General features: G+C 37.3%; 1 protein-coding gene across 3 annotated transcripts; it reads right to left on the reverse strand.

Moving 5' to 3' along the window:
* Positions 1-1,564: 1,564 nt before the first annotated feature.
* On the reverse strand, positions 1,565-22,755 carry DEPDC1B (DEP domain containing 1B). Of its 3 annotated transcripts, none has more exons than XM_040655509.2 (11): positions 22,640-22,755; positions 21,916-22,065; positions 15,415-15,550; positions 13,020-13,147; positions 12,164-12,294; positions 10,253-10,300; positions 9,708-9,848; positions 7,424-7,590; positions 5,796-5,972; positions 5,010-5,195; positions 1,565-4,728 (listed from the first exon to the last, which is right to left on the reverse strand). In XM_040655509.2, the coding sequence occupies exons 2-11, from the start codon at positions 21,993-21,995 to the stop codon at positions 4,567-4,569; spliced, it is 1,356 nt and encodes a 451-aa protein (XP_040511443.1). In that variant the 5' UTR covers positions 21,996-22,065; positions 22,640-22,755; the 3' UTR covers positions 1,565-4,566. The 3 variants fall into 3 exon arrangements, with proteins under 3 accessions (XP_040511443.1, NP_001006576.2, XP_046761291.1); NM_001006576.2 differs by having other exon boundaries at positions 21,800-22,065; XM_046905335.1 differs by having other exon boundaries at positions 21,800-22,065; positions 22,278-22,755.
* Positions 22,756-22,863: the final 108 nt, after the last annotated feature.

Below are 22,863 nucleotides of genomic sequence, written 5' to 3' on the forward strand. Positions count from 1 at the left end.
GAAACAAAGGACCAATTTGCAAACATGAAAAGATATTACATTATGCCTTTTATTCACCTTGAGTCTGTCTAGAAGTGCCAAGGTCAGTCCATCCTCTCTTCAGCAGGCAAGCTCAGGAAACACTGCTTCTCTCACAGTCGTTAAAGTTTTAGAGAGCCTTGCAGTGATTTCAAACCATAATCATAGAAAAAAACATTCACAAGAACTAGCTATAGGCAGCCTTATGTTAGTGCTAAGACAAAAGACACACTCAGTTGTTTTGGATGTTATGAGCTGTCTTTCCTAGATGTGAACTTGATCAGTTCAATTCCACATGATTCCAGGCTGAAAAATACAAGACTAAGACATACATTTTAGAATGCTTACGTAGATAATAAAGCAACTACTCTGTTACTAGAATTCATTCCAGCCATCAGATCATATTTCTATGGATCCTATCCTCTCTCTAATTCCCAGGCAGAACATCTGCAGTACATACAGACATACCTCACCCTCCCTGACCAGAGAGTTGGGTAGAACATAGCTGATTTTCATTACCCCCAGATGCAGCTGTGCCATCACAACATAGGAGGCGGTCCCACTTTGCCTATATTCATCAGTTCTGTCTGGAGGAAAAAAAAAAAAGTTAAAGATACTATTTTCTTTAGTTGCTTTGAGTAAAATTAATAAATCCACAGAGAAATGGCAAATTACTCTTTCACATCACCTACTGAATATCAAATCACTTAGTGAAGCCAACAAATATGAACATATAGGCAACTATATATGTTAAAATCCAGAGCGTGCAGACTGAGGAGATTTTGTCCATTCTCTATACATTAAGTCATCATGCTGCTTCTCTGCTCTGAGCTCAGTGACCTTGGTTTCAGCAAATATCCAAATATCCACCAGAAAAAAAGACACTTCTGCAGACATCAAGAAAAGATAAAATTCACTACATTCCCATCATTCAGTACCCTCAACGACATTAAAAAAAAAATCCTCTATACTTAAACATATCCAGCTCCATCTTCCAACTACAGCATAATACTCCCATCTCAACTCACGTCGTTATTGCTTACCAAATTATGTACTTCTTTATGTAAATGTACTTCCACGAGCTAATCAAGTGACTTCCTGTTCTTGTTTCTCATAAATGAAAAGACTGAAGTAATGCAAACTCTGAATTTAAGGAAAGTAATTTTGAATTCTCATATTCCATCATCTATAGTTTTTTGAAAATCTGCAAATCCTGCAATGTTTCAGTATCAGTCACTCAGTACTGAGCACAGAGGTCACACAAGAGATGAGTCAGCTGATTTTATGTAACCACCTCCAATTTAGACCTTCAAGAATCACATTAGCCCTCTGCCTCAGCATATTAGGAAGCCTTGTTCACTGTAGGAGGAAACTCTTAGAACTGTAGTTTTCCAGAACACAATCTTTCCTCCTCTCTTTTCTTTTTCAAATGACCTATATTCCCTGTTCTTTGATGTAAGTTTTGATGTGACCATGTTTGAATGCATTTTTAACCTACACAGTTCTTTGATTATTGCTGAGCATTCTGAAAACAGAGAAGGCGAGCTAATGACAACAACAGTGATTATTTTTATTTAATATTCATTTTCACATCCTCAGTGAAAACAGGAAAATGCAGTACAGATTTTCTGGAAAAATCCATAAAGTGCATCTCCATCAGTTACAGTGCCCTTGCACTTACATTTATGCAGTTCTTAATCACTTAGCCATTACTGGCTAATATCTGTATTCTATCAGAAGCCACTAAAAATAATGCCATAAAAAGCCTAATATAGCCACAATTTTCAATCATATATGTGACTCCATCAGTACTTCCAAGAAATCCATAATAAAACAAATATAAGCTAAGTATATTATCAGTTTACCTAAACATACCATATACAGCTATCTCATCCCCACAGCAAAACTTTCAGGATTAAAAACTAAAACACACTTTGAAATGCAATTGTAATCTTCATCACTAACAAAACCACGTTCACCATACAAGTGTACTTTCAGTGGGGAATTAAAAACAGCATACTGAACAATAATTAGCTATATTATTCTGCATCAGGTTTTCCACTCTTCTGCAAGGGTTTGCTATTAGTCATATGTCAAATATGACTAATTTTATAATATATGACTATAATATGTGACATAAAATATGACTAATATTACCAAATAGTTAACTATTTGGTATCAGCACACACACACACAAAAATCACAGAAACTTCTACTCAAAGTTTCTGATTTTTTTCCAAAAAGCCCAAGAGCTACAAAGAATGGCATTGCAATAGAAACTTTAGTACTGAGGAGTTAAATTTAGACTACAATGTTGAGAAATAGCTCCTACTTACATAGGAGCTTGAAGGTAGATATTTAAGATAACGCTCATTTACCTTTATTGAGTTTTCCACCTGCTGTGTTTCAAAAGAATGTCACCTAAGTCTTAATTTAGCTAACCTCTTCAGTAACAACTACTTGCATAACCAGAAGAATCTCACAATTCACAGGAAATAAAGCCCAGCTGATTCAAGGTTGTTCAGTCCTGGCAATATCAAGACATTACAAGGCTTTCATAGAGAAATTAAATTCCTGAGAAAGTTAATAAGAAAACTAAGGTTTCTACTGATTACATGTTAGAAATACAAAAACATTTTTCTTCTTTACCAAGACCACAGTCTTCTTTGTACTTTTTTTCTAGCAATCTTTTTTCCAGCCTCCATTCTGAAAGGATACCATATTTGCTTTGTGTGTGCGCAGTTAGTTCAGTTATGAGACAAGGAAGAGCTGTAATAGCAGCTATAGCCAAATTTCCTCTACTTCCAAGATAGTTTTTGACTGTCTTCAAGATTAGACAACAGTTAAAATTCAGTCTAGCAAAACTACGATTACAGCTGCAGTTCTCTTCCTACAGTCCCCCTGAGGTTTTAGAGAATTTTCTGTGACAGCATTTTTGGCAGGCATGGGAATTGTCAGCAAATGGATTTGCTTGGTTTGTTTTTATTGCAGACAAAAAAGAATTATTTGAAACATGACTGTAATTGACCCACAGAAACACCGTGTCTTCAATTGCTGCTACTAGAAACTAACAAGTAAACACAAACTGCTGTTTAAACTTGGCTATATGAACAGAAGACATGAATCACTGGAGAAACAATTCAATGTGACACTAGAAGGCTCATATGTAAGTAGTGATATTATTTTCAGTGCCTAATAGATTGAATTCTACCTCTCCCATACAGTTAAGAACTGATGTCAAAGATGAGTTTGGGTGGGTTTCCTCATTTCTATGGAAAATGCTAGTCTTATTAGCTGTTACACTTTATGGATTACTGCTGTAACCAAATGATTATATTACGAGTAGTCAGTCTGAATGTACCTAAAAATATGCAGAATACTATGACAAATGTAAGAGGATACATCACCACCACAGACCTAGTAAAAAAGTGGCCTCAGACTACTTTTAATATTAATTTTAATGTGTTCTTAATATTTGAAAAGTGTACCTTCAGCACCACATTTACTTAAGCAATGATTACTGATAAGAAGTGCAAGGACGAAGACACACCATGAAAACATGAACTGTTCATAAAAAGCACAGTATCTGAGAAATATTCCAGTCTGTTAAACCATCAGCCTCGCTACATCCTTAAGCTTATTGACGTGGTAGAGGGTTTGTGAATGTTGCAGATTAGTCAGCATGTTGTTTATTAGAATTTCAAATGTCTGCAAACAATGTTTTAATAGATCAAAAATGGTGCCAGAATCAAGTTATACTCCCAGTGAAGTTACATGTACAATAGTTTATGTAATGCAAAACAAACAAAATCATTAAAGGTACCCAATTCTTTAAAATCAAGTCAATATTTGCATTTCCAGAAAAAATGCAAGGCTTCAAATTTTCCTGATAAAATGAGTTCTAGAAGACAGGCATCCAATTTTATACAGCACTATTTCATAACAGCTTTTGGAAAAGGCTTTTTAAGTCTAGATTACTTGAAAGACTAAATTTATACTAAAGAAAGAAATGGCTCTTCAACAACAGTTGACTCTCAATGCAATGAAAGAATCAAAATTAAGAATGAGTTTTTACAGTTTTATGAAATAAATTTTATATAAGAACAACAGGACACAGAACAGCAAAACAAAATCCAGTGTTACATACTTATTCATATACTTACAGATTAATAATTTCTCAAGCTATGCATGAACAAATGGCCTAGTTTATACAATAGGAAAAAAATGCTCTTGATTAACTAACAATACATGCACACAAGCTTTGACCTTGAAGTGATGGTCAAACTACAGCAAGTGTGCCTTATCCCCAGTGCAAGTTAATCATCTTGTTTTTAAAAACTACAAAACAGACATTTTAAAAAAATCATGATTTACAAAAATACTGATATTGGTTCACATTTCTATGTCCCCAACACTTCTCTTTTGATGTTCTCTACAGTCTCCAGTATTTACTCTGAGCAAATAACATGCTGCTCAGACTCCTTTTGTGTCAAGATCCATTGAAAATCTGCTTTGACTCAGTTTGCTGATGTATTACATACAAACTCTTCACATCCGAAAGCTTCTGGTTCTGTGAAATGGTTGAAAAGGCTTTCTTAAAGCCCACATCAGAAGTGGTGGCTTCTGTTTTGATTTTTCTGGAAATAGCACTGCTTCAGTTTCAGGGGTAGGAAATCGTACTCTATACACTTCAGGGTAAGATTTCTGAAACTAGAAAAATAAATCAATTTAAATGAAGAATTCACTCATATTTGGCATTTTAAAATATGAATTGCCATATCCACAAATATTCCTCTAACACACTCTCTATATCTCTGTATAGAAAATCAAGTGATGTTTTCCAGTACGGCTTATTCACCACAGCACCTCTATTCTAAATGATTAAAAGTTGTAAGCGCCCAAGATTATCTAATGCTTTATAGAGGACCATAAATGTAAAAATTCATAAAACTTTTAAAAATTAAATAAATACCAGAGAAATTTTTACTTACTTGTTTGAGCTTTTTCTTCTTGTCTTTCACAGATATTTCTTTATTTGTTGCGATTTCTTCCAATAAAGCTGCCAGCGGTTCCTGAGAGCCAGTTGCCCTTTGGTATTCAAATTCATCTGTGCTGATTTGATGACAAAATGATGGAGCAGGAAAAGCTGCATCAGTGTCAGCTCCAGCATATTTTATCTGGAGAAAGAATAAAAAGAAAAGTTGTTCTCTGCAACAAATTTTGGAGGAAAAAAAAAACCCAACAACAACCAAATTCACCATGTTGATGAATGACCATGTTACTCAAAGTCATTCAACAGAAAAAGAGAGAAGACCACAAATTCTACCTCCTACCTCTTACACGAATAGAGTGAGTTCTAGTAAGTCAAGAAGCATGAAACAAAGCAAGCCTGTGTAATTCTTGGAAAAAGAAATGCCTAAGTACTTCAGCAGAAATCAATAAATGTTGAACTAAAAATGAAAAATATGGTATTGGAAAAAGGAAATAAAGTTATGAAAAGGTTGAGTACATACGGATGCTTCTAAACTATTGTGACCCCATTCCTAGAAAAGATGGAGTTGATCAAGAGGCAAATATGTTTGTCTAAGCTGTCCAAGACCTGTTTAGTTTCATTTAACTATATAGTTATGATGGAGTATCAGTAGCCAAAACAAATTAGCTCTTACTATGCTAGCAGAGACAAACCAAAGCCTAAGATATGTCAACCTCAGGAGCAGAAATCATGATTTTGCTATTGAAGCAGAGTAACACAAGGTATTTTTCCATTAGACACCTACTTGAACTCTTTGGACGTGTACAACATGTTCCTCTATAGAAGATTTTAAGGAGGATGGAACGCTTAAAATCTCCTGATAATTGTCCATGAGAAAAGATACTAGCTTAGCAGCAAGCAGTTCATCCAAGTCCATTTCATCCTTAGAGCAGAGAATACAACGGGAAAATGCTTGAACCATCTGAGGAAAAAAAAAGTTTATTTTTTCATTTATAGAGAAAAAATAGTCTGTATTAAAATCTTTCCTAAAAGATCTCTTAAAACAAAATACTCACCATACTTCCAATGCATCATTAAAAGAGGAAGAGCATTGTGTACTGTGACATTGAATGGACTGAAGATGGCTCTTGCCTCGAACAATCTAATGCTGACCTAAGGCTGAACTTCATTTTACTCTCTGAAGCTCCACAAGTAAGCATTTCACTTGGCCTTTCTAGTCAAATAGGGCATAAATATTTCAAAGTTTTTAAAAACAGCATAGCAATTGAATAGAAGTTAAGAGGCAGAAGGAAAACTTAATGCCTTTACTTTCTAATCCTTCCAATAAAATTTCAGGAGCAGCTCACTACATGTAACTGAACACTTGAGTACAAAACTACAAGTTTTCTAGCTGTGTACTAGTCACTGTTAACATTTCTAGCACAGGGAGCAAACAAGATTTTCTGCTTTGTGTTGTAGAAATGAAATAAACTGAAATAAAACATAATACAAAGCACTTGGATTGTATAGGATTCACTTAAAAAAAATAACATTTACCTTATAATTATTTTATGTTATTTTTGTAAAAAATATACTTATAATCTAATTAACTATAAATGATAAGTCAATAATTTAATTATTTTAATAAAATATCATTCATAATTAATTAAAATCTTCATTGCAATGGAACAAATTTAGATATAGACAACCTAGGATTTTTGTGGAATGGCTCTACAGCTAAGCGTTCCAATGCTCTAGTCCTTTCAGAGAACTTGAATGTTAACGAAAAGAAATAGTCAGAATAGCTGATTTTTGCCTAACAAAACCAATACAAATACGACTGTGATAACATGTCACTGAAAACAGTGATAAATATACAAATAGCCCTACAAAAATGACATCAGCATAAACTAGGGGTTTATCAAAATATGAATAAAAATCACATATAGAGACAAATGTTTCTGCAGTTTAGTGAAGAACAAAAATGAGTACTGAAATAATCTGGCAAGATTTGCTTTTCTCATTGTTAAAAACAGGCAAACCAAAAATTCAGATATTTTTAACTATAAATGAAACAGTCAGTGTGTTTCTCTCACACTTTTTGCAATGACGAAGAACAGAGACCTCACCTTCTATTATTCTGGTTTTTTTTTTCCTCCCACTCAATAGTCAGTCTATTTAAGTCTGTGTAGAAAAAAATCAGTGGTGATTTAACTTTAAGATGGGGGAAACCTTCAAGTCCTGAGCAAGTTCTGCATTTGCTCACAAGTTCAAAAACAAGTTGTTCAAATTCAGACTTGTTTTCGTATAGTTGGAATAGAAAAACTATTCATCAAATAAGCAAGCCCTATTTTACATATGCTCTCCAGTAACAATCTTATCTGTGCTACTCCAAAAGCCTTTTGAGATCTTCTACGTTATTACTATACATACCAAGACTCTGGTCCTCACTGATTCAGAAAGAGGTGGCAAATCCTTGTTAAAGCTAATTCTTGCCATCATTCTCACCAACAGCTGTAGTTTTCTCCGATTTTCTGGTGGCAGCAGGAGGCAAGATATTTGAAGAGCTTCTATAGCCTCATTGTGTTTTTGCAGCAGACCTGGTTTATCATTAAAAAAAATAATAATAATCAGGAAACATAGAAACATTTCTCAATTATATATTTCCACAGATATTTTCTAAATATCTTAGGAATCCATCTCCCCAGATTCCTTTTCTGGGAAGGAACTGTATTCTTCCCAGGTTATCTGTCCTGACTTGCACCCTCTGTATGTTTTCTTTTTGTGTTTGAGTTTGGCCAGGAGTTCCTTGTTCATTCATACAGGCCTCCTGATATTTTTGTCACTTTCTCTGTGCTGGGATACATTGCCCCTGAGCTTGGAGTGATCTTTGAATGTGCATTTTTGAGCCCCTATTCCCTCTAGGGCTTTAACCCACCCTGCTAAGAAGATGCTAAAGTCTGCTCTCCTGGGATTGAAAGCGTGTTGTGAACCTTTCTGATTCCACTTCACTATTTTAAGGTCACTGCAGCCAAGACTTCCTTGGACCTTCACATTCCCCACAGGCCCCTTCTTGTTGCTGAATTACATAGTATATCTCCTCATTCACTTTTTTACCCTTTGAAGAAGGAAGTCATCATACATTTGTTTCAGGAATCTTCATGATTATTTATGTCCTGCTGTGTTGTCCCTCCATTAGAAATCATGGTGAAATCCCATGACCAGGCATTGTGAAAGTGAAACTTCTCCTATCTGAGTAGAAGGCCTCATCCACATGTTCTTCCTATTCAGCCTACAGCAGATCACCATCATAATGTCACCTGTCCTTGCTCTCCTTTAATCCATAAGCTCCATCTGTTCCTCATCTATTCCCACGCAGAGCTTCACACACTCCAGCTGGCCACTGACTGGAGAGTGACTTCACCTCACCTGTATGTTGTTCTTAAAGAACCTGTGTCCATCCCATCATGCCTCTGTGATACCAATAATATCACAGACCTACAGGCATACACAATTAATTCCTCATTTATTCCCCACATTATTTCTATGTGCATAGAGTTAGGTCCCATATTTGCTTTCTTACTACTAGCACAAACTATTTTTTGTGCACAAAAAGGAGAGTGAGGCATCACAACAAGATGAGTTGTCTTCTTGAACTTCATTTACTAGCTAAATAGGGAAACTAATCATTGAATCATAAAAAAGTAAAACAGCATGGAAAAAACACCTGGGAATACTCTAGTCCAACCACTCTCATCCTTAAATAATTGAAGGTACCTAAATCAAGTATCCCAAGACATCCCATTACAGCCAAGTGCAACTTTTTAGACATTTAAATGCCTGTAAATTGGTGTCCAGAGTAGGCTGTCTAGGCAAAGCTAGAAAGATTTGACATTTTCAAACATACACTGCTGATATTTTTAAGTAAATTGGCAAAGTATGAAGATTGAAAACAAAGTAGTTCTTAAAAGCCTATACTCTGATGACTTGTTGTATATATTTATTTTTGTTTCTAAGGAAAAATTGCATATGGAACACATCATTTTTTGTGAAGTGACTTCTTTTCTCACTTATTTGAAACAGTGCACAATTTCTTTTCACTTGTACGTAAGTGTAGATATGAATTCCTCACTCTCATTTTTACATCTGAAATACTGTGAAATAAAACTGAGTCCTGAAAGATACTAAATACAATAGAAAAACAACAAAAAAAAGCATGAAAGAGTAGGAAGGATTTTAAAGATATTGTCAAGAACATTTGCTGCCTCAGAAGAAAAATTCAAAAATGGAACTATATTCAACTTGAAGTAAGATAGTGAACTAGATACTAACAAAGTACTAAAATACTAAACTCCTAAAAAATGTCAGTAACTGATAGGTCCCTTTACTAGCTGAAGAACTGTTGTATAACCTTAGCAATTATTGAATGTAATTGTTCTGAAATCTTCTTTTAGTTCCAAAGATTACAAAATGCAATGTTGTGCCTCTTAGTGAAGAGGGTCAAAAAAACAGCATGCCAGAAAGAATGTTTACTTTTAAACCCAGAATTTTTTCTTTCCCTGGGTTTTCATATTTTCAATCTCTCTACGGGCTATCTATATCTACGTGGTAAGTTAATTTGTTTTTGTTGACAATTAAAAAGCTATAGCTAAAAATTAAACTATTCTTTCTTTAAAGCACTAGGAATACATTTCTTGTTATATCCCAGACCACTTACCTAACACACTAACAAAAACATCAAAAAAATTAAATGTAAGAAGTGGTTCTTTCATCTGGCCAAAGTAGTCCACTATTGTTTTGAAGACATCTCTTTCAAATCCTGAATATGTAGGTTGCTTCAAATCTGAGCAGATGGGCCCTATAAAAAAAAAAAGAGAGAGAAAAAGTTAATTTGCAGCTAATCAACTTGATCACTGTTTGCTATTCCAGCCAATATAAGTGCAAATTCATACAGGAAAGAAGCTTAGATAAAATTAAAATATTTTATTTCCATTTCTAAGAGATCTAGTGAAAACAAATATAATTGAAGGAAAAATATAAATAGTTTAAGATATTTCAGTGAAGGAAACTGCATTGGCAGGAGAACATATGCTGACTGACTGATCTTTTTCAACATTGTTTTCAAGGCCATAATCAGGAAAAATACTGACTGTGAATATCACTGATATTTGGTGAAATCCTGATGAAATTGTTAAAGGCATAGTTAATTCAGATGATTTTTTTCTTAAGTGAGGTTTTGGGTTTTATTCCAAGTTTACTTACAATTTGCTAGGCATTTCATTGCTGACAATATCCAGTGAGGTAAGTCCTCTGCACAAGGTAAAAATAAAAAAAAAAGATAAATGAAAAGAAAAACTCAGGTGTTTTTTTTGTTTTTTTTTTTAAACAAATTCTAAGATTATAGTGAACTAAAAATTCTTAAAGAAGTTCCTCTTATAAAGTAGAGTGAAAGAAAAGAAACAGATTATTACTTAATATACAGACAAATAACTTCTGTCAGATTACAACTATAGTATATTCGGTGCTTCAGTATCAACCAGTTAAAACTACAACTCTTGCAGCTTAATGAGGAAATTTGGATCATATAGTAAATCCTTCATCTTCCTTGTAAAATTCAACCAAACTTATTCAAATTTTTGTAAAGGACTAGTGAATGTGTAAAGTGGTTATTTTGAACTGAAGATGATGAAAAGCATTCATACGTTCAGTTCTGTCATTTCTGAAAAGAAGAAGGCAATATCCTGAAGTCTTCCAACTGTCTGGAGAACCAACACGCATATGCTCTAGAGGTGGTTACTTTTATAAACCAAATCAGGTTCCTACCCGATGTTTCACTTCTCTACAGATCTTGTGGAAGACGTGATTACAATATTAAGTAATCTCTCATATCGTATTTAATGTTTCCCTAGTGAGAAAAGCAGTTTTACATGGTGCTTCTTTCAAAATATATTGACTGAAAATGCAAAAAATGAAAAGTTCTAAGCTTCTCTGTATATTCTGATCCTTTCTTGTTTTTTACTACATGTTGCTCTCATGTAGACACTCCAGGCAGAGATAGGCTGACAAGGGCAGCATCAAAAGAAATACATCCCTACAGTTTTAACTGAAGAACGTCAGTTCTTTCACCTTCATTCAATACTGCTGTGATGGTTTCACACCTCACAGTTCTCAATCCCTCTCAGTCTCCCAGGGGGAGAAAATATGATGAAAAAAATTTGCAAGTTGAGATGGGATAGATCACTCACCAGTTACTCTCACAGGCAAAACAGACTGAACATAAGGCAAATTAATATTATGTATTGCCTATTGATAATAACAAACTAAAGTAGTGAAACTAAAAGCAAACTACAAACCCCCTTCCCCCCCTCCCCCCAAATCATCTAGAATGGGATACCTAATACCTAGATGTGGTTTTGTGTGGGCTTCCCACATTTCTCTAAAAACTGCTCTAACGTGAGTCAGTACCACATGATCCACCCTTAAGGAGTTAAATGTTTAAGTGTGGGTCCTCCATGGGTGGCAGCTCCAGCATAGGGCCTGCTCCAGCAAAGGCTCTCCATCAACTGCAGCATCCTTCAGGCCACATCTACTGCTGCACCATGGACTCCTCCAAAGAATGCAAGTGGAGATACACTCTGTAGCTGGAGTGCGTCCTGGCCTCTGTCCTCCTTTTACACTGAGCTTGGTGTTTGTAGGGTCGTTTCTCTCATTTCTTTTCTCACTCTCTCCCACCTGCTGCTGTGCAGCATTTTTATCCCTTTCTTAAATATGCTCTCACAGCATCATTCACTGGATAATTCATTGGATCAGCTTTGGCTATCATTGGGTCTTTTTTGGAGCCAGCTGGCACTGGCTCTGATATGATGTGGAGCAGCTGCTGGGCTCTTCTTACAGAGGACAACCCAGCATCCTCCCTTGCTGCCAAAACTTTCCCATGTAAACCTAATAAATATGCTGAAGCAGGGATACTAAAATGTAAGTCTGGATAAAAGAACACTGATTCTTGCTGTTGGGGTGCACAACAATTGTATATTCCATAAAAACTCTAGTATAATGTGGTTATACAAGTGTGAAGTAGCTATGTGTTTGTATAGATCAGAGTTAATGTTTTTCTTCTTTAAAAGTTGTAAACTACAATATAAGAGGTTAAACAATAACTTCTAAAATACTCACTTGACTTGTCTTCTAAAGTGACAATGCCTTGCTTATTAACATTGTATGCATTTTGGACAATATGCTTTGAATTCACAAGCTTTGTATCTATCACTTCATCCAGGCAATCCAAACCCAAAACTTTTTGCAGTCTGCAAAAATACATAAAAAATAATAAATACATCATCTAATTTGCAAGTAAATATAGAGCATTAGGACAGATAGAGCTCTGAAAGAGACCCTTTACATTTATTATTTAAGCCACAAGCACGCAAAGGAGTATTAGAGCAGATTGACACTATTCTCTGATCATACAAATTTCTACACTACACTGCATTAGATCAAGTTTATTACACAGAGATAGTATGCCAGGCTCAGTTGAAAAGAAATCATAATGTAAAATTATCTAAAGCATATTTTTGCAGGACCAAAAAATGTTCTAAAATAAGGTATTTAGTTTTGCATAGGATATTCCTTATGAAAAATTTAAGGAATTTCTCAAAGCCTTCTGGACATAGCTATTTCTTTCCTTATATTAAGTTTTGTACTTTTCATGAAAAGGCTCAATTGTATCTTACTTCTACATGAGTTCTTCAATTTCATAACAGGAAAAGAGAAAATTGAGGGAAAAAACGTGATTAAACAGAACAAAGCCCACGCAATAAAAGGACATATACAGTACAAGAGAAAAAAGAAAAGTTGAAAAGTACTGAAGTTTTCTTGTGAACTTGATCTGTTGATTTTGCAGGATAGTTAGTATTACCACTAGTGCAACAATGAAAGGTGAGTGGATGAAGCTAGGAACACTGGCAGGGAAAACAGACAAGACTACTATACAGCTTTACTTTATCAGGAGATTACTAACATGCATACTCACCGTGCCAAAGTCATTGATTTCCATATCTCTTCTATATTTTCTTGTGTTAACTCTCTACGGAAAACAAGCTTGCACGCTGGTACTTCCCCTATAGCTATACTGTGACGCTTGTACCACGTTTCAGAATTCTAAAATCAGGAAAAAAAAAAAAAGCAGCACTGCTCATTAACCAATGACTTTTCAAATACTAAACAGTGTAACACATTTCTGGTACATGCAATAATTTTAAGATGCCTTAAAATCTAGCAAAATCTCCAAGATGCAAGCATTTTTAGCTTTCATCTGCACAGCATCTTTTCTCTGTTATTTAACATCTCCAAAGCTGAAAAGTGATGTGAGTAGCCATTAATGTTCCCAATTCAGTGGTCTAGTACACAGTCCACATCTTGTTCATGACCAAAACCAGTTCAAATCAACTACCATCCTACGACTAAACACTTGTTTATGGAAAAATTACTGGAAATTTTTTAGATAAGATAAAAACTTTTTTTTGTTCTTGTTCACCATATGTTGATCATAATTAAATAGTAAACTCATTAGCAAGTTCAAAACAGCAATAAGATGAAAGCACACAGTTACAGATAAAGACATCTATCATATCTAATCTGCCATTATAAAAGAGAAGTAAAGAGAGCGTACATGTTTATATGACTATTATCCCTTACTCTGTTTTCACATCCCAGTTTGGTACTTGAAAATTGTCATCAGTGTGCTGATGTGTGCACATACAATGCAGGTTGTGTTCACAGTGTACTAAAGCAAATTTCTGGATCATTCCCAGTTACTGTGCAATGATTTGCACCACAGCAGGCCTAGATCACATTAACAGCATTCCTTGTGATCACAACTAAACCATGAAATGCACTCCAGGAACGCACCTAATCACTCCAACTGCTAACTGTCACTTCATGACACTAGACTAGAGATAATTTGAAATTTTAAAAAATCCTCTGCAATTAATATCTGGCTTTTCACATCAGTATTTCACTACCTAGATCCATGTCTATGAACTCACACATAGCCAATAAGTGCTCTATTTGATGCTGCAGCAATTTAAGCTTTGGTTAAACTACTTTAAGTTACCTGTCCACCCTTCCAATAGAAGCTACGTTTATTTTTAAATAAACATTAAAAAAAAAAAAAAACCTTAAAAAAAAAAAAACACCTGTCTTCCTTTGCATCATTTGCTTCAAGTTATTAATCAAAGCTGTCAATGAACGTGTTTTTCAGCTATGCCAGACTCCATACTGGCACATCTGAGACAGTTGTACATAGGCAGACCTTTGATAACATTTTCCAGGGCAGGATGCTTGAACAGAAATTTAGAGCAGACAGCTGGAAGCTCTAATGTATTAAAACTGCAGCAAGTACTTACTCACTAACTAAAATTCTCTATTTTTTTCCATGCCTTTTGTACTACCTTTTCTTTCCTCCTTATAAATCTTTCACCCACTATTGCAGTTCTAAGGACTATGCCACCCCCCACAGCCTGCTGCACATGAAAAGGACAATTTGATTTGCATGTAAATAACTGCATTACAAACGTGGAATTGCTCTGTGTTCAGAACCTCTTGATGTTCAGTACAACAGTAGAAACTGCTTTTCCAATCAGACTATCATTCACCAAGAAATCCAAGGCAAAAGTCCTGCATTGAACAGCATTAATAAAAAGGCAAAAATTCTAAAAGAATATTTCTAATAGAATAATTCTAAAAGAACAGTATATAAAAATGATGAGAACACAATTTAAACTGAAGGAAAGGTTTAGAACAAAAGAAACTCAAAAGGCCTAGGCTTTTACAATATAGAACTGGAGACAAGTGACAGAATTTTTTTTAATAATAAAAGCAATATTTTTTCCCAATCCTGTAAAAGCTGGATCAATCCAAGTGAGCACAGAGCAGGATGATTCTCTAAGCTCACCAAGAATGGCAACAGAAGGAGGACAACTTTTCCTTCACCACAATGTACTCCTTGTAGAAAAGGAAATGGAATCACCAGCAACTTCACAGTATATAGCAAGGGAGTATATTATGCATGTTCTGTAACATGAAGAGCCTGGATAGAAGTTATGTTGTAAGCAACAATAAAGGAACTATTTTGTCTTATACGATAAGAAATGTGTCACTGGAAATAGAGCACAATGAGATGCAAATATACTGGCAAATACATCCATGCTGAACTTAGGATGCTAAGTACATTACAATCTGTTACAGAAAGAATACTCAAAGCCAAAATCTTCAGCAAATCATTAAGAACAACTTTGCTCCACACACTTAAAAGTATTTTACATTTAATTCTATAACCAACTAATTTGTGGCACAATGAAGAATTCCTGATTGAATTATGCTTTCCAAATGTGTACAGGTCTGGAGAAATTAACTGGGTATCTTACCATCATGATTGATTTGACAGGAATGTGTTCTTGGGAAGTACCAGCCTTTGGATCATTCCAATCTGGAAATTTAATTACTTCCTTTCCAAACGAAGGTTTCTTTGGATATGGCTTCAGTGGTGAGGAAGGAGGAAATCTATAATTGGAGAACACTTTTAAAGCTTCTGAACTTCATACTATTCCATATTTACCAACAGAAAACTATGCAAATAAGCCTCACATGCATAAGTACAGCAAAAGCCTTGGACATTCACAGTGCACCTTAGTTGCCTGAAGATAGATGTTAAGTAAAAGGTCAAACATCCTAAGATGTGTCATTTGGCCTTCATCTGCTGTTCCAGAACAGCTTAAGTCCTTTGTACATCCTATGATGTAACTGAAAGCCTTGGGTGGATGTCCTTGATATTCCAGTGTATCTCAAATAGCACCACCTGATTCTTCTTCTTTAGAAGGTGGTGTTTCTGCTGAAAAAGCTGTAGATACGTTTTTCCCCATGTGTGCAACTGCTAGCATGCATCTCCTAAAGCAAAGATATATAATTAAGTCACATGACTAACACTTGCGCTTAATTAGCATGCACACAGGTCAGTGACTGCATAAAGTTCCATCCACATTACCGTATTCTTCTTGTCTACATGCTTTCTATGCGAAGATCATATCTTGCAGTTTTGGAGTCTTTTTTCCTGCTGGTTGTGAAGGAAACTCTTTCACCTTTTAAGGCATTTCAAGAAGTGCCTTGAAGAAATTTGCAGAAATAAACCCTAAGCTAGACCTTATAGAGACTGGAAAACAAACAATCCTCACCTTGCTGGGAGCATATATAAAGAAATTAATGACATTAGAAAGAAACCTGTTTGGTGATAAACTTCCATCCATCTGGCTCAGATCAAATCTCACTTACCTGCACTCCCAAGTTTTAGATGCTAAGATTTCTGATGCTCCATGAAATTGCTTCTGCCTCCCTCATCCCCTTAATCAGCATGTGAAGGACTGTTATAGCTATGCCTAAGCAAAAAGACTTTGTACACAACTAGGTATCACACAATCACATCCTGCCAGAAAGCTTCTCATGCTCAGGTATTCCCCAAGTTCTCTAAAATTTTAGTCCATCTTTTCAATCCCAACATCTAAATAGCTTTCACATTAATTTTATTTTCTAGTTTTATTGGGTTAAACATCTTACTTTTCTTTTGTTTTAAAGTATTCTCAGTAGTTTCCCATTTCCCTTCCAGTTCATCCTAGCATCTAAATTTGTCACTTAATTTCCTGATTCTCAACCCAACCAGTAAAGGAGTTCTTGAAACCAGAAAAAGTAGGTGCATTCCCCTCTTTTCAAATAACACATCATGGTTTTATGACTTTTTTTTTTTTAATCAATATATCAGATGGATCTAGAGATAACTCCATGACATAGCATTACAGCAAGATTCAGATAGACAAGCTTTTGGATGGAGAGTGAAAAGCCTCTGGTTTGTATACACAAATAACCCAAGAGTTAGATTGAAACTGAGGAACATTCCAAAGTTGATATGTCAAGATTTACATTGTTTTCTACAAACAGCACTAGTTTTAGCAGTTTAGACAAGCAGGTAGTAAAGATACCTTTTTGTGTCAATTAACCTTGAATCAATGTTGTAACAAACGGCACAGATGAGTTCCCAGACATTTGAAGGCAAGGAGAGACAGAAGGCAAACACTTGAACGGAATTAAGAAGTTATCATGCAAAAAGCCAGCAAGGCCAGCTGCCCAGCTGCAGTAAGTGCCTCTATACCAACACATACAGCTTAGGAAACAAACAGGAGATGGAAGCCACCGTGCTACTGGAAAACCACTATGTAGTTGCCACCACTGAAACCTGATGGAATAATTCCCATGACTGGAGCGTGGCTACTGACAGCTACAAGCTGTTCAGGAAGGACAGGTGAGGAAGGAAGGGAGGAGGCATTTCCCTCTACATTAAGGAATAAACAGTGTGTGAAGAGCTGTCCCTGAAAAATGGCCATGAGCAAGTTAAAAGCCTACAGGTGAGAGATAGTGGCAACAAAAGAAGCCTTGTGGTTGGTGTCTACTGCAGGAAATTTGATCAAGCAGAGCCTGTCGATGAAGCCTTCTTTCTCCAGCTACAGAAGACATCACAATCACAGGCTCTCATCTTGCTGAGAGACTTCAACTACCCTGACATCTGCTGGAAAAGTAGCACAGCGAGCTGCAGGCAGTCCAGAAGGCTCCTGGATTGCATCAAGGATTCCTGAGCAAAGTTACAGACAGCCCCACCAGGGGGATGCAATATTGGACCTGTTGCTCACCAACATGATTGGAGATTGCCTGGGCTGCAGTGATAATGCAATAGTAGAGTTCACACACTCTTGAGGGATACTGGATAGGCAGAGAGTAAAATCAGAAAGCTTAATATTAGGAAAGCCAAATTCCAGCTCTTCAGGGAGTTAGATAACAAAACAGCAATGGAAACAGCCCTCAAGGACAAGGAAGTGAAGCAGAGCTGACAAATATTTAAGGAAGCTTTCCTTAGTGCTCAAGAGCTCTTCATCACCAGGTGGGGGAAGTTAGGGAAAAGGAAGACATGAGACAGTCAAGGCTGAACCAGGGAACCTGTTCATCAAACTGGAGAGTAAGAAGAAAATGCACAGGCAGTGAAAGCAGGGACAGGTAACCTGGGAAGAGTATAGGGATACGGCTAGGCTGAGTAGGGATGGGATCAGAAAGGCCAAAGCCCAACCAGAACTGGACTTTACAAAGGGTGAGAAGAATAAGGGTTCTGCAGGTACATCAATCAGAAAAGTGCAGTGAGCAACAGAGGCAGGCTAGTAAAAACAGATGAAGAAAAGACTAAGGTACTCAACGTCTGAGGAACTAAGGAACTCAGCCTTCACTAGCAGCTGCTCTACACACAGCCCTCAAGCAGGTGGTTCAGAAGGTAGAAATTGGCTGAGCAATGCCCATTCTCCTGTAAGCAGAGATCACATTTGTGATCACCTGAGGATCCTGAACATCCATAAGTCTGTGGGTTCCAATGAGATGCACTTGGGTCACAGCAGTTCCCACTGTCAGTACAAACTGAGGGACAAAAGGGTGCATCACAGCCCTGCCAAAAAGGTCTTGGAGGTATTGCTGGATGTTAAGATGGATCACAGCCCAGGAAGCCAATCAAACCCCAGGTTGCATCAAAAGAAGTGTGGCCAGCATGGCGAGGGAGGTGATCCTGCTCCTCTGCTCTGCACTGAAGAGGCCTCACTTGGAGAGCTGCATCCAGATGTAGAGACCTCAGTACAGGAGAGACATGGACCTGTTGGAACGCATTCAGAGGAGGGCCACAAAAATAATCCAAAAGATGAAACACCTCTCCTATGAGGACAGGCTGAGTGAGCTGGAGCTGTTCAGCTTGGAGAAGAAAAGGCTGCAAGGTGACCTGATTGCAGATTTTCAGTATCTAGAGTGGGGCTTTAAGAAGAAAGGAGACTCTTCAGCAGGGTCCGTTGTGATGGGACAAGGGGAAATGGTTTCACAATGAAAAAGGGACATTTAAACTGAATATAAGGAAGAAGGGTTTTCTGTTGGTGGTGGTGGTTTTTTGTTTGTTTGTATTTAAAATAAGAGTGGTATGGCACTGGAACAGATTGCACAGAGAGATGGTAGAAGCCTCACTCCTGGTGAAGATCAAGGTCAGGTTCAACCAGGCTCTGAGCTACCTGATCTAGCTGTAGGTGCCCCTGTTCATTGCAGGGAGCTGGACTAGATGACCCTTCAAGGGTCCCTTGCAATTCAAAAGATTCTATACTAGTAGTGCATGTGCCCTTTCAATACAACTGTTCATATTCCAAGAAGCATAAAGCCTGAAAGCTTACAAAACTGGAGCAAGTCATTTACTGTTTTAGACTACATTGAGCCATTAGGTCAGGACTCACATAAAGTCATCACTCTTTTGCAGAAATCATACTATTTTTCACATTCACAATTAATAATTTTCCTAACACTTTCAGGCAAAACAACATTTGACAGCACGTGTTTTATATTCTGTATAGAATTAATAGGAGTACTACAGTTATACAAGAAATTAAGGAAATATCTAACTACCTTGGTTTCCAGTGACAAGTCTGCATCATAGTATACAGTTGCAGTTACAGTTCATTAACATGGAAATTCATAGGCAAGGTATGAAGCAAGTCAAGACTTCCAGAGTAAGTATTATCAATGGAAGTAAAAGCTACTCAAGTTTCTATTTATATTAGCATTGTAACACGCGTATCTAAAAAATTAACTTTAGTGAAGTCCACCAGAGGGAGCTGCCAGGACATTAAATATGTGAGCAAAGGCAGGCCAGAAAACTAATGTTTAACCCCATATATGTGGAAAAAAAAGGAAATAGCAAATATTACAATTCTGTGCTACTACTTCTACACCAAACGTTGCTTTAATGCAAGCATTCCACAGTTCTTCAAAACTATTTTGTAAAACCTGCACCGCTCTCATCTTTTCCTGTTTCTTCAAAATCCCTCTCCTTCCTACTGCATTGCTCCTGAAATACATGCATTAAATTATCCCTGAAACCAGGTACATAGCCTGTCTATTCCAATCATTAACATAACCCCTAGAAACATCAAACTAGGAGTACATTGGTATGATTTTTAACTATTCTGTCTTCTGTCATTTGCAGCTTATTTTTATGCCAGCACCCTCTGATAGCATTCCCAACAGAAGGTGATTTTCAGCTGTATAAACCAGCTCATACCACATCATTCCATTACATCTAACCTCTTACTCCAGTTTAAAGTCAAGATGCAAGAGCCCCTCATCTTCCCCCATGAACTACCCCATCTGATCCCTCCTCTCCCCCACATAGCAGCCATAAGCAGATGGCCAGAAAAGAGTTTAAGAACAGGACAATACATTAATTAGAATCCTTTCCCAGACTTCAGTTGTTCCCAACTTACAGTTTGCATGAGCCATGTTTTGTACGCAGGTATTTAGCAAGAGACTTTCTTGGGTGATGTCTTCAAAATATCTTCCTTTTACTAGACCCTGGGTCCTTAGAATTCGACTCTTGAGTTTCAGAATTTAACAATAACTTGTTTAATGACTACATGAAATTCCTCCTATGAGGCTAAATTTGGAGAACACATTCAATTTTTATTCCTCCAAATTTATTTAAAGTTTCTTCTACAAAAGTTGATTAAAATTGGTTAAAATATTTAACTTATTTGTCTAAGAAGTCATAACACTCAGGTATGTTTTTTTTGTTTGTTCTGTTTGTTTTTGTTTTTTCTTCAGAATATTAAGCCAAGAACTTGCAGCCACTGACTGAAAGATGTCATGCAGCATCGAAGAAATTTGAATCAGTATTAGTTTGTTAACTGAATCCATTACAAATCCAACCGATTCTAAATCATTTGCACAAACATTTGCACTAACTAACAGCAAGTGGAAATTCAACATTACACTTGTAATGATTTCTTAATATTTTCCATGGAAAAACAAAAATAAAAATATGAAAAAAATGCTGTATGAGAAAGACTCATAAGCAAAAATGTAACATTACTGTTTCTATTTCTTCAGTGGAAGACTTGTCACAATGTAAGTTACAAATTCATGCTCAAGATAATGTTACTTTTACATTCTTATATTCTCCTGCTTAATAATGTAAAAATTCAGAACCTGCAACTTCTTGATGCCCAAGCCTTAACTGATGCCACAAGAGGTGAAAGAACTCCTCCAAAGATGCTAAGTTTTTGACTCAAATAGAATTGTTCATCTCTGTTAATAAAGTACAAGTTAAGAGGCTAAACAGGGATAAACGGTTATCCTTGATGTAAATAAGGATTTCTTTCAGGAGACTTTCTTAACTAGAAGATATCTCTATTGATGATCCAAAGCAGAAAGAAAAGTGTTGTTCCAGATGATACTTAAATTCAAATGGACTCTCTTCTCTGAGAAGGAATGGAAACATCATCCAAGGCAGTTGGGGGTGGAGTCAGGAAGGAGAACTGGAGCTGGATGCTCAGCATTATACCCACTTTCATCAGCACTTTTCAATACACTTTCAGCTACTGACAAGCCTGAGGTCTATCAACAGTATGAAGACTCTGCTGCCTTGTAAAATCTACAAAAGACTTTGTTTGTATTTGTAGCTTGATTTCAAGTAGAAAGTTCCTCTAAAAATGTATTTTAAAAAAGGAAAAATCAAGCATTAAATCCTGCCACTTGACACCACCAGGAGAAAAAGTGTCTTTAACAGGAAGGAAAGGGAAAAAAGACACACTGATACCTCTGCAACAGCATTTTTCAGAAATATCTGTAAGACCAATATATAAAAGCTATTAATGTTTTCATAAAACCCACGTTTTCCACAGTTATGATACGTAGCTTTACCTATACAAATGGCCATCATCTTGAAAGTCCTCTTTGCCCCACCTTCCTTTAATATCTTCAATAACATGATTTTTCAGGAATTTTTTAAGCAGCTTAACCGTTTGACTGCGAGTCACCTCTGGGCCAAAGTTTTGGTTCGAGCCAAGTAGTTCGTGCAAACAGTCCACTGCCTCCGAGGCTTTGAAGCAACGCTCATAGCTTTTGAAGCGGCATCGATGCTTCCGTAGAGGCATTCCAGCACGGAAGAGTTCAATTATCTCATTCCACTAGGAAAGAGACACAAACCAAACTGTTATGGAAGTTCTCCCATGGAAAACGCTTTAGTTACATAGAATCAATTCAACATTCATGCATGCCTGAACACAGATTTGGTTAGATTCCGTTCACCTGTGCAACAAGCATACTGAAACTCGACACTGTCATTTCAACGTTTGAGATATAAGAACGGACACACGAGTACAGAAGACACAATACCCACAGCCCTCTGCTCCTGACGGCTCAGCGGCTCCAGGGGGAAGTTCGGCCGCCCCTCGGCTGTTAACGAGGTGGAGGACTGGACCACGCCTGCCTTCCGCTGGGCCGATCGCCCCGCACAGACTCACCTTAGGTAACGCCAGCACCTGAATGGCGCGCCTCAGGTCCCGGCCGCCGGGGAACGGCTGCCCGGACAGGTCCAGGTCCAGGCCCAGGCCCAGGGCCGCCGCGCTCGGCCCTCAAAGACTCAGCTCTACAGAACCGTCGTAGGGGAGAAGCTCCCCCCAGGACAAGGTAAGGGTGCACAGGGCCCCAAGCAGGAGAGGAGCACCCCAGCCCAGCCCGGCCCAGCGGGCACTCACTCACCAGCCGGGTGGCGCGATACGGCCCGGGCCCGACGAGCCCCGGCTCCATGGACGCGACCAGGCCTCCCCGTCTCCACGGAAACCAGCAGCCGCACGCGCCGCGCCCGCCGACCGTTTGAATCAGAGCCCGCGAGGCGTCGCCTTCGCCCATTGGGCGCCAACCGCAGCACGTGATGGGCCCGTCGCCGCTTTTGATTGGTAGAGTGAACACCTGTCACGCCTCCG

This window comes from Gallus gallus, chromosome Z (assembly GCF_016699485.2).
Source record: "Gallus gallus isolate bGalGal1 chromosome Z, bGalGal1.mat.broiler.GRCg7b, whole genome shotgun sequence".
In the NCBI taxonomy this organism is placed as follows: domain Eukaryota; kingdom Metazoa; phylum Chordata; class Aves; order Galliformes; family Phasianidae; genus Gallus; species Gallus gallus.